This window comes from Desmodus rotundus, chromosome 4 (genome assembly GCF_022682495.2).
Source record: "Desmodus rotundus isolate HL8 chromosome 4, HLdesRot8A.1, whole genome shotgun sequence".
NCBI classification, from domain to species: Eukaryota; Metazoa; Chordata; class Mammalia; order Chiroptera; family Phyllostomidae; genus Desmodus; species Desmodus rotundus.
This window is the reverse complement of record NC_071390.1, coordinates 43,046,879-43,060,229: the sequence shown is the minus strand read 5'-3', so window position 1 is coordinate 43,060,229 and position 13,351 is coordinate 43,046,879. Positions and strand designations below refer to the sequence as shown.

At 36.1% G+C, this 13,351-nt stretch overlaps 1 protein-coding gene across 1 annotated transcript in view; it reads left to right on the top strand.

Moving 5' to 3' along the window:
• The window catches only part of CTNNA3 (catenin alpha 3), a 1,492,024-nt gene that overhangs the window by 127,422 nt on the left and 1,351,251 nt on the right, over positions 1-13,351 (top strand). The window contains exon 5 of the mRNA XM_053922528.1: positions 8,202-8,321. Within this exon, the coding sequence (XP_053778503.1) occupies positions 8,202-8,321 (120 nt within the window). The remainder of the gene's footprint in view (positions 1-8,201; positions 8,322-13,351) is intronic.

Genomic DNA, 13,351 nt, shown 5'->3' with positions numbered 1-13,351 from the left:
TCACTGGGGGCCACATCAGCTTCGTGGTTACCTTCAAAGGGGCAGATGCAATTTTAGGACTGTATGAATGTTACTACCCCTTAACTAGGGGCAGGGGGCTCTACATTCAGCCCTTTGAAGGCAACCACAAGGCTGATGTGGCTGGCCCCTGTGGTTCTTATTTCATTTCTGATTTTACTTGAAAATTATGTCTCTTTTTTGATGAGTTTAGCTGAGATTTTTCAATTTTGTTTATTTTTTCAAAGAACCAGCTCTTAGTCATTGATTGTTTCCATTGTCATTTTAGTTTAATTTTCTATTTCATTTATTTCTGCCCTGATATTTTTATTTCTTTCTCTCTATTAAATTTGGGCTTTGTTTGTTCTTCTTTTTCTAGTTGCTTGATGAATAATATTAATTTTTTTTGAAATTTTTTTGTTTCTTGAAAAAGATTTTTCTTGTTTCTTGAAAATCATTCATTTATTGCTATGAGCTTTCCTCTTAGAACTATGCTGCATCCATAGGTTTGGATTTTGGATTTTCAATTTCATTTAGCTCAAGGTATTTTTGATTTATCTTTTGATTTCTCTGTTTACCCATTGGTTGTTCAGTAGCATGTTGTTTAATCTTCACATATTTGTGAATTTTCTAGTTTTCTTCTTGTAAGCTTTTTAGTCTCACATGATTGTAGTTGGAAACATGCTTGATATGATTTTAATCATTTTAAATTTGTTAAGACCTGTTTTATGGCTTTATATATGACCTGTCCTGGAGAATGTTACATGTGTCCTTGAGAAGAATGTATATTCTGTTGCTTTTGGATGGACTAGTCTATGTATCTTTAAAGTTCATAAGGTCTAACATGTCATTTAAGGTTGATGTTTTCTTACTGATTTTCTGTCTAGATGATGTTTCATTGATGTAAGAGGGGTATTAAACATTCTTGCTATTGTAATGCTATCTATTTTTCCTTTCAGTTCTGTTAATATTTGCTTTATATATTTAGGTGCTCCTATGTTGGTTGTATAAACATTTACAAATGTTATATTCTCTTGTTGGATTGATCATTTAATGATTATATAATGCCCTTCTTTGTCTCTTATTATACTCTTTTAAAAAAGATTTTTCAATTACAGTTGAAATACAATATTATGTGGGTTGCAGGTGTACAACATAGTGCTTAGATGTTTATATAACTTACAATGTGATTTATCCAGATAAATCTGGTAGCCATCTAACGCCACAGATAGTCGTTGCAACACTATTGACTATATCCCCTGTGCTGTACTTTACAACCACATGACTCCTTCGTAAGTACCAATTTGTACTTAATCCCTTCCCTTTTTAAACCAACCACCCCTGAAACCCTCTCCCATCTGGGAACCATCAAAATGTTCTCTGTATCTGTGAATTTGCTTCTTTTTTGTTTAAGTTCCACATATAAGTGAAATCATATGACATTTGTCTTTCTCTGTCAGATTTATTTCACTCAGCATAATACCCTCTAGATCCATCCACGTTGTTGCAGAGGCAAGATTTCATTCTTTATATGGCTGAGTATTAATTATTCCATTGTATATATGTGCCATTCTTCTTTATCCATTCATCTATCAATAGGCACTTATGTCGTTTTCATATCTTGGCTATTGTAAACAATGCTTCATTGAACATATGGGTGCGTATGTATTTTCAAAATGTGTTTTGGGTTTCTTTAGATAAATATACAGAAGTTGAATTGCATGTTCCTTCTTTGTATCTTGTTGTAGTCTTTGTTTTTAAAGTCTGTTTTGTCTGGCATAAGTACTGGTACAGCCTTGTGAGTCTGGTGGATGTGAGCTCCATCGGTCTTCAAAGCCAAGTGTTTTGGAGGCTTATGTCTCAGGTGCCCATCTTAAAAGTTGGGGTACCTGATGTGGTGTATGAACCCTTCACTCCCCAGGGAGATGCTCTGTTTTTTGAGTTTCTTCCTAATTATGGGTTGCTCCATTGGGGGTGGGGTATATAGAACAAAATTGTGTCTCCACCTTTTCTGCCTGATTCAGTGTGGTTTCCCTCTCATTTACCTGAGGTAAAACAGTCTCTCCATCAGATTCCTTTTCCATAGGAAATTGTTCCATATATAGTTGTAGATTCAGTGTGTCTATGGGAGGAGGTGAATTCAGGATCTTCCTACACTGAGATCTTGAATTGAAACTTGAGTGGAAAGGAAACTGATGAGAAAATACTGTGGGGGTATTTACAACACCTATTTTTATGGCAAATTTGAGGCTAGGGATATTGTTTACATCTTCTTATTCTTGACGGCCCTGTGATATTTGATAAGGCAGTCAAATAGAACAGAATTTGCATTTGTTTCTCAGAGAATAGACCATTTTAATATTCAGTTTTGACAGTTTTAGAACATAATTAGGCTTTTTTGGGTTCAGATTTATTTACCGAGCTTTCTTTCAGGTTTCAGTTTGGTCTGCAATTAGTTAAAAATATTAACACAGGATACAGGAGATCCAAGATGGTGGAGGAGTAAGTGGAAGCTACACTAACCTCCTCCCAGGACCCTTAAAGATTACTGCTTCCAGAACTAAATCAGGAGGGGTCAGAGCCTCTGAATAGACAGATTGCACCTAGTGCAATTGAAGGGGTAATCAAAAAACTCCCAAACAAACAGAGCCCTGGACCAGATGGCTTCGTAGGTGAATTTTATGAAGCATTCTGAGAAGAACTAACACCTCTTTTTCTCAAACTGTTTCATAAAATTCAAGAGATGGGAAGGCTCCCAGACTTATTTTACAAGATCAGCGTTATCCTAATTCCAAAACCAGATAAAGATATTACAAAGAAAGGAAAGAAAATTATAGGCCAATATCCTCAATGGACATAGACCCTAAAATCCTCAACAAAGTATTAGCAAACCAAATACAGCAGTGCATCAAAAAGATCATGCACCATGATCAAATGGGATTTATTCTGGGATGCAAGGTTGCTACAACATTTGCAAATCAATAAATGTGACTCATTACATAAACAAAATGAAGGATAAAAACTACACTATCATATCAGTAGATGTAGAAAAAGCATTTGATAACATCCAGCACACATTTATGATAAAAACTCTCAGCAAAGTGGGATTAGAGGGAATGTACCTAAACATAGTAAAGGCCATATATGACAAACCTACTGCCAGAATCATACTCAGTGGGCAAAAATTACAAGCATTTCCCTTAAGATCAGGAACAAGACAGGGATGTTCACTTTCAGCTCTCTGATTCAGTGTGGTTTCTAGTACTGGAAGTCCTAGACACAGAAATCAGACAAGAAAAAGAAATAAAAGGCATCCAAATTGGAAATGAAGAAGTAAAACTGTCTTTTTTTAGCAGATGACATGATACAGTATGTAGAAAGACCCCAAGGATTCCACCAAGAAACTATTAGAACTGATAAATTAATACAGCAAAGTAGCAGGATACAAAATGAATATCCAGAAGTCATTTGCATTTTTATATGCCAGTAATGAGCTAACAGAAAGGAAAATTAAGAAAATAATCCTATTCATAATTGCTGCAAAAAGAATAAAATACCTAGGAGTAAACATAGCCAAGGATTTAAAAGACCTATAGTCATAAAATTATAAGAAACTGAAGAAAGAAATTGAAGAAGATACAAATAAGTGGAAGCACATACTGTGTTCATGGACAGGAAGAATTAACATTATTAAAATGTCTATACTACCCAAAGCAATCTATAGATTCAATGCAATTCCTATCCAGATTCCAATTACATATTTCACAGAACTAGAACAAATATTTCAAAAATTTTATGGAACCACAAATGACCCTGCAGAGCAATGGTGATCCTGAGAAAGAAGAACAAAGTTTGAAGAATCATGCTACCTAATATCAAACTATACTATAAGGCAATAGTAATCAAAACAGCATGGTACTGGCATAAAAACAGACACATAGATCAATGCAACAGAGTAGAGAGCCAGAAATAAGCCCATATCTTTATAGTCAATTAACATTCTACAGAGGATGCAAGCACATACAATGGGCTGAAGACAGTTTATGCAATAAATGGTACTGGGAAAATAGGACAGATATGTATAGAAAAAAATAAAATGACCACTTTCTTATACCACACACAAGTATAAATTCAAAATGGATCAAGACTTAAATGTTAGACCCCAAACCAAAAAATCCTAGACGAAAATATAGGCAGCAAAATCATGTACATTGCTCACAGCAATATTTTATTGGATATATCTCCCCAGGCAACAGAAACAAACAAACAAACAAAATAAACAAATGGGACTATATCAAACTAAAAAGTTTTTGCACAGCAAAGGAAATCATCAACAAAATAAAAATGCAACCCACAGAATGGGAGAACACCTTCACTGATATATCTGATAAGTGTAAATATCCAAAATTTATAAAGAACTTACAAAACTCAACACCAAAAAAACAAACAAAAACCTAATTAAAAATGGACAAAGGACCTGAATAGGCACCTCTGCAAAGAGGACATACAAATGGCCAATAGACTTATGAAAAGATGCTCAACATCACCAATCATCAGAAAATGCAAATAAAAACCACAATGAGATATCACCTCATACCTGTCAGAATGGCTATCATCAATAAATCAACAAACAAGTGCTGGTGAGGATGTGGAGAAAGGGGAAGTGACCCTTTTGCACTGTTGGTGGGAATGCAGACTGGTGCAAGCACTGTGGAAAGCAATATAGAGATACCTCAAAAAATTAAAAATGGATCTGCCTTTTGATCCAGTGATCCCACTTCTGGGAATATATCCAAAATAACCCAAACACTAATTAAAAAAAACATATACACCCCTATGTTCATTGCAGCATTGTTTACAGTTGCCAAGATATGGAAGCAGCCCAAGTGTCCATCAGTAGATGAGTGGTCAAAACAACTATGGGACATTTACAAAACGGAATACTACTCGGCCATAAAAAAGAAGAAAATTTTACCCTTTGTTATAATATGGATGGATGGACCTAGAGAACATTATGCTAAGTGAAATAAGCCAGGCAGAGAAAGACAAATAGTCTATGATTTCACTCATATGTGGAATCCAATGAACAAACTGAACTAACAAGCAAAGTAGAGACAGACTCAGAGATGGAGAGCAGGATGACAGCTTTTGGCAGGGGGCGGTTAGGGGGTGGAGGGATTGAGTAAAAAGGGAAAACAACTCATGTAAATTGACAACAGTGTGGTGATTGCTGGGAGCAGGAGGTACAAGGGGACTAAATGGTAATGGAAAAATACAATAAAGATTACATAAAAAATAAAGTTCAGCACAGGAAAGTAATCTAATCAATAATATTGTAATAACTATGTATGGTGCCAGGTGGGTGTGGGAAATATTGGGGGAACACTTAGTAAAGTATATGATTGTCTAACCACTATGCTATACACCTGAGACTAATACAAAATATTGAATGTAAACTGTAATTAAAAAAATTTAAAACGTTTAAAAAAATATTTACACCACATAAATTCAATGGTCAACAAATTATTTGGGGTTCTTGAATTATTTTAAATTACTATTCAAAACTTCGAACAGGCAGAATCCAGGAACATTAAAATCTCTTTGATTAATTGTGCTTCCTTTCCGAACTGAAACTGAGAGATAAGCTGTTTTGAGACATAGTCAATACAATGAAATTACGATGGACTGAACTGATACAGAAAATCTCAAGAGGCCTCTCTCAACGATCAAGCACAGTGGCCTATGGGAACGAAAATCTTCAAATTAAGTCAATATCAAATATCTTTACGTAAAATCTAAACCTCACCTTAACCATTGTCTTATTTTTATCTTTTGTAGTTCAGTCTCGTCTGCAAGGTAAAATTACCGCTTTCATTCTTTAGCATCTTTAAGCGTATATGTGGGCAGATGTTGATGGGGCTTTTAATAGGGATCTCACGCAAAGTTACACCGTGGATTTTGTATAACCTCTCCTTGACAGTTATTGTTTTTGTAAGTAAAAAAATCTACTTAAATGAATGAATCATCTTAGTTTGAGTATTCTGAGCTATTTCGTATCAATGGAGGATGCAAGTCCTGATAACGGAAGTTCAGGCTAACAGCTCCACATTATGCAAACTCTGACCTTTAATGAAAACATTCTTGGTGATGTATCCTTACTGGATTTTCCCTTTTTTCTTTGGCCGTGGACAGATTATCTGGAATTATTGTGTTTTATGTTTCTTAGCTTGTGTTAACCCCAAAGTTTCTATGTGGAGTTGTATAAAAGTTCACAGACATAAATGTGAGGAAGAAATATTCGAGAATTAGAGCTAATATTTCTTAGGGAACAGATCGATTGGTAAAATAGTTTATATTACTTATAGGTAAAATTACATAAATTGTTTAAAATTTTAGATCTGGTATTTTGATTTGAACATAGTGAGAATGGACCCAAGAGTGGCAAGTCCTGGAAATGATCATATAACAGAATAAACAGTATAATGGTTATTAAAATCATGTTAAAAGAAATGTGTTTACTCTGCTACAGAAGGGGAAGATGAACAGACTTAGGCCATGTTTAAACTGATGGGTGGGACTGATTCATATTTAAGGCTCTGAAAATTCTCCCTGTGAATTGAAGCCCTAATCAACTTCCCTTATGTCTTTTATGTGGCCTGAGTCTCTCAATTAATATCAGTGAGTTTTGGCTGTTCCATCACATGTTGCTTTTATTCCTTTTTTGCAATTTCTTTACTCTGCCTTATGTTAGAGTTAATGATAGAGCAGAAAGAATGCAGCACTGTAGTCAAGACCCAGTTGAAACTGAGTCCCAGTTACTCGCAGGTAGAATGGATACAGAAGCAGGAGCTCCTGGGGTTCCGGTGAGGATTACATTAGAAAGCGTGAATTACCTGCCACTGAGCAGGCACTCAAATGTCACAGTCTTTCCCATTTGTGAGTTTCCTGTTTGGCCTCACCTGTAGTCTGCAAGTTCGTTAAGCACAAGAAATGTGTTGGGATTCATAGTGCCTTGTGCATAGTAGGTTCTAAAAGATTACATTGTTGAACGTAATTTACTGACCTGCTGTGGAAGCTTAGGACGGTTATTTCCCCTTTCTTTTTCTTCTGCCGCCACCTTGCATTGAGATAAACATGTTGCTTTCATGAAATTGAGGATTTAATTCAGTAGAATGTCATTATAATATGACTTATTCCATAGAGTTTGACATAGTAAGGGTCGAATCATTTCCCCAGAAACTTAATTATATTCTGTAAAATTCTATTAGCCTGTCTCATAGCATCGTAGTCACAGTGGAGTTCTGGCGTGTTTAAGATGAAGTCTCCATCGAATGCAGAAATCTATCCAGTGGCACACAGTGAGCATGTGGGAAATAAATAACATAAAGAGAAAATGCAAATGTCTTGCAAATGACATTACTTGACATTTTCAATCATCCTCCAAAGTATGTTCTAATTTGCTAAAATAAACCAAGAATTTAATTTCTTGTGAGTTCCCTTTGCTTAATTAATTAGTAGTAGAAAAATATTCTGTGATCCATTGCAGTTTGTCTCCTGTGTGTTTATCTAGTATCTGATTTAAAAATGAACAGAAGCATTCTGATTCAGCAGAACTGACTTCATAACTGATTGGTGTTATAAAACAGAAATGAATAAATGTTGGCTGAACATGCTACACATGCTTCAATTGTCAAAATGTTAGTTTTTTTACCTTCTCAAAGTATGAGGTCTGAGAGATGTTCCTGGCTGAAGTTCAGTGGGTGCCTATTCTATGTAGATATTTCTACAGAGGCAAGCAGCTACTTTTATGTAAATTCATTTCCATGGTTGGAATATGAGAGCTCTTTTAATACTTCCTTATTATGATTTGAAATTATACATTCATTGCACATTTTTTTCTTTAAAAGAAGCAGTGTGCTAAGACATGAAGAGTTTTATTTTCTTAAAATTCAGTATGCTCTTTTGTTGAAATGAGGACTAAATGGACTTTCATTTATGCAATATGTTGTTTGTACAGTTTCTGATTCGTCATAGTAACTTCCTAATTATTTTATTGAGAGGCAATTAGCTAGCATTTATTATCTCTGTTTTATGAATGAGAGAAACTGAGGCTCAGTGTCAACTATGTCTCAATATTAGCTAGTTAGGAATTTGAGGAAAAATATGCTGCTATCCTACTGATTTGCTTTTGCTTTTGATTTCAGTTTCAAAGGACACTTGAGTCTCTTAAAAATGTTTCCAACACATCTGACCTCCAGAAAACCTACCAGAAGCTTGGGAAGGAGCTGGAAAATTTGGATTATTTAGCCTTCAAACGTCAGCAGGTAGGAGTCAGACCTTTCCTTGGTGGAGGAGATGAACACTTCAGGCTTTGTGCTGTCTTGCCTGTCAGGTTTAGGTTGGCCTGGGGACACTTACCTTCTAATGCTTAGGGCGGAAAATAGATTGTGCTGTGTTGTGCTGACCTGTCTGTTCATGTGGCTTCCTGCAGTGTTCCCTGTGGTCCTTACTTTCAGATATGCTCTATAGGGGTTTCTAGGTATGTCCTTTTACCTCTCCTAAAGAAAAACGCTGGTTTTTAAAGGTATAACTACCCTTTGACTAAGGATGCTTCAGTGGCTTAAAGGGGGCCTCTGTGAGTGCTTGACCAGATGGGGGAATATATAAGAAAAATCACCTGAAGATCAGGTAAAGGATGTGGCTGTAAAGACAATATTATGGAAAAGGCTCATAAATATGTCAAAATATGAATCAACCTTTAGTTTTCTTATTTGATCTCTGAAGATTAGTAAAAATTTGCTAAATGTACAAGATTACAGGAAAATATATCTAACAAATGCAAGTCTTTTTGCCACCTTGTGTAGATACCAGGATGAATTCAAAGATAAAATAGATCAAGGTTGCTTTTAGAGTTAGTATTTTATAATATTAATAATCATTCAATTCTCTGCTGCCATAGCAGCTGGCTAGCTACTTTTCCCAAGCAGGATCTTCTCCAGTTTTTTTTATAGCCACTAGGTGGCAGGGTTGTCAAGCTTTTACCTTGATGGAATGTCTATTCCCATCAGAAATGCCAGTTAGATGTTTAAATTAGGTTACACGAAATTTGGGAATGTGCTCAATGATGGATAGCGTCTAGAAAAATGACTAAGTGGCTGACTCGGATGGCCAGGCACCAAGTCCATTACTTAAGAGTCTTTCCTGTTAGTGTGGCAAAAGGTGTGACTCTCTTGCCATTGCCAATTTCAGATTTTTTTGATCTTCTGGATGGGGGTTTTCAAAGCAGGACTTCCTATGTGTAGTTACACCTTATAAAGTCAACATAATATGGTCTAAAATATTGACTTGGAAAGAGAATTGTGTTTTAGGTTTTGTTTTATCAAAGACATTACATGGGCATTTAATCTCCCCAAGGCCCTGTTTTCCTAGGAACTATATATGTTTTGTGGAATGTTCTGGGCAAATGCAATATCTCTGCACATACTTTAATTTATATTAAAAAGGGCACACAATCCATTTAAGTTTTTTTTAATCTCTTTTTATATTAGTGAGGGCCCAGGTATTAGCACATGTAACAGAAGCAGCTACAGTCGCGGAGAGCCACTCTGGTAGGCTCCCAGGTGATGCTGCTTAAAATTCCTATGGTGAGTCACTGCCCTGGCCCATGCAGCTTTTGGTACAGTTTTGTTTCCAAGAGCCATATTTTACCACTGAGGAGTATTTGAGTTGGCAGGCAGTAGTCACTGTTCTCTTCTCTTATCCTTTCTCATTAACACATTCTCAGTAATTCAATTCTTACATTAGCTAATTGTGACTTTGGAAAAATAGAAATGCTTCAAGGGCAGAACTCTGGGAGAATGGCATTGAGGACAGGTAGGTAAATTGCCTGCATATGTGAGAAAATTATAAGCATATGGGGTGTATATATATGTGTGTGTATGTGTATACTTATGTATATATAAATCATATATATTATTTATTAAATGGCAACTATCTGCTACATAGTATGATTAATACCTTTATGGATTAGATAATTAAATGCTTATAATGATATAAAATGGTTGGTTTTATGAGTACCATTTTACAGATGAGAAGACTGTTAAAAGAGGTAAGTAATTTGCCTAAGGTCACTGGGCTAATAAAACATGAAGCTGTGTTTCCAGGGCAAATCAGTCTGACTCCAAACCTGGTCTTTTCCACGGTCTCATTCCCAATATCTCTGCAGGGAGCCTGGCTGGGGGATAGTGACGTGAGGAGTTCTAGGCATGCAGAATGAAATGAAAGCAATTTTAGGAGAGGCCAGACCCAGGGCTTAAAGAACCATTTGAAAATGGCCCCCTGGTGAGAGGCAAAAGACAGGGCTAATTCACCCCCACCCCTTTCCCTCCTCCCTCTCTGTCTCATGCAAATCCTCCAATATATACAAAAAGGATTTTTGATAGAATATATTCAAACAGTTAAAAAATATAAAAATCTTTACCTTCATAATTTTCTAAATGTTACATCTAACAACTTTAGTTCTAAAGAATTTATTCACACAAAGCATTTTTTTATACTCAAAGGGACAAATCCTTACAAAATGGACTTACCTATACATGCAACATACTGTCAATCCTTTGTCTTTTAGACTCTATCTTTTACTATGCTACTCATCATTTTTTTTCTCTCTGCAAATGGTAGAGGGGAAATTGGAGGGAAGTGGTCAGAAAGAGAAGGATGGTAAGAAGCCAGGGACCACAGAGTGATGGAGAAAGAGGGAAGAGGCTAATAGGGATAAGATAGGAGGGATAATATGAGGGAAATTAAAATGCATTTGTTTTTTTATTTTTACTACATGCATCTAGTAAGTTAAAACATTTATTTTTAAAAATTAAAAAAAATTTCAAAATACAAAAAGGGAGAAAAAAGAAAGGATGCAAGAAGACACAGTGAATGAGGCAGATGGCAGAGAACAGCAAAGACAAATATTATTTACTTCCCATTTTACTTCTGAATGTAGAACTTCCTAGAAATTTGTAATATTAACCAAGTTCTTTTGTACCAAAGCCACAGATGAATTGTTGTGTTTCTTGGATGGGCAGGGTTCAAAGAGCCAGACCATTTTCTCTTCCCTGACTTGGTGAGATTTGCCTTATCATCTCCCATTCTACTCCTTTAAAGCCCCCCAAACCTCTTGAACACACCCCAGTGAGTTTCTCCTACTGGAAAAGACTCAGCTGTCTGTAAAATTGCAATGTAGCAAGAAAGCTTCTGCCTTATAAGGCAGGACTCTTTGTCTCAGAGAATTAGTCATGGTTTGCTTTCTGGTCCAACCATATTTATCATTCCTTGTTGTGACAGAGCATAAGCTCCTTAAGGACAGGGCCTCATCTGTCACCTTCGATGCTGTATTCTCTGCAGTGCTCACAACAGTATCTGACCCAGGGCAAATGCTCAACAAATACTTGTTGGTGTCGTTGGTGCTATGAACAAGAAAACATGCAAACGTTTTGGCATCAGGTTACAGGCAATTAAAATTGATGTGTTACTACATTTTTAAAATTAAGAAGTGCACTAACCCTTTGGCTTTCTGGATGCTAAGGCTGACAGACTGCCCCTTGCCTTATGTATTCTTTAGGTTTTCTGCTTACATGTTTCATTTACCATCCCTTTCTTTAAACAAAGACAAAATATCAATGTTACCTTAACTATGAGTTACGGGTATCCAATGAATCGACTGTACTAATAATCCTGGATTCATTCATTAGATTTTACTTTCTGTCCTTTTCTGTGACAAACATAATTATGAGAGATTATTTCTTTCACTGAGTCAGATAGATTCCTGGTACATTTTGTTCTATTCTTTTACCTCTTTTTGGGGGGAGGGTGCTTGTAATGCTTTTTCTCCTAGGTGTGAGCTTAGTTATTTCTTTTCTTTTCTTTCCTTATTTCATTTTTTCTTTTTTAAAAGAGTAAGTGCTTACATTTCAGCTATTCCTTAGGCTATGTTTTAGGTTGGGGCACAGGCATCTCTCCATTTTCCTTCTGTAAGAAAGACTAATGATGAAAACAGCCTTGGTTGGAAAAGACGAGGGGAAGCCATGACAGATGGGGGCGGGAGCAGGTTTTCCAGGATGAGTCAGCTGGAAGTAAGCAGATGACAAAGCAGGAGGAACTAGAGAACCTAGAGACATTTTCAGTTTTTAATATCTGGAGATGTAATCTTAGAGTTTATCTATTTGGTTTTTATCCTTCTGGTTGGTATTACATAGGAATGGTAATAGCAAGCTTCAGCTATTATATAGAGCCTAGATTGATGTATTAATTTGAGAAGTTATGAATCAAGAAATTTCCTTGGGGCTTTGATTGCGCAGAATAAAATAAAATGAAGTTTGATAATCTGGACTCTAATTTAATTCTTTCCTCTCTTCTTTACCTGTAGAGTACTACAATAGCATTACAACACACATCCCTTTCCAGAGGCTTCTGAAATCCCTTGATGTAAGTTGTAGCTGATGTTAAGTTGACATTATGTAGACTAAGGCACATGCACACATTGATGTGAAGACATGTAAAGTTACAATACTGTACTTCATGTCTGACTTTCCTCTTGTTTCCCTAATTATGACATGCTATTCTTGCCTTCTGACCTTTTCACAAAGCTTATATAATTTGATACTTAGAATATCTAGCCCTTTTCTAATTACCTATTTAATTATTCTTTAAAGCCAAACTGGTCTCACCTCCTTTATGACACTTTATCCTATGACCTCTAGTCAATATGTAAACTCTTCCTTCTTAGCTCGTATCCGTGTTGTACAATTTAGCATCTGATTGACTATGAAGGTCCCTGAGGACCAGGTAGTGCAGGGTAGAATGTGGGCTTTGCAGTGAGCCAGATCTTGTGAGCCTATCAGTACTGCCTCGGGCACTGTGGTTTCTTCTTTTAAAATGTTAGGAAAACAATACCTAATTTACAGCCTATTTTGACAAAACATATGTAAAGTATAAATTACATATGTCTTAAGTACTTTGAAATAAAGAAATAAATATGCAAAGGGTTTGGTGCAGTGCCTGGCATGTTGTCAGTGTAAGTGGGAGCTGTTACAGTGTTTTGGTATTATTCTCATAAGTCATCTTCTTAAGTGGTTTATAAGTTCCGTAAGAATATGGTCTCTATTTTCTATACTTTCATACTGCCCACAGGATCCAGTACTGTTCTTAATAGATAGGATGGGATGTTTCTGAATATACGAAATTGAGCTGCTGGTGACTGGGTCACAAAAAGATGATGATACTGCTCAAGGAAGGAGTTGTGGTATTTGGTTCCACTGGGTTTCTAAGGTGCTGCCTCTTGATGTGCAGAGAAGTTAAG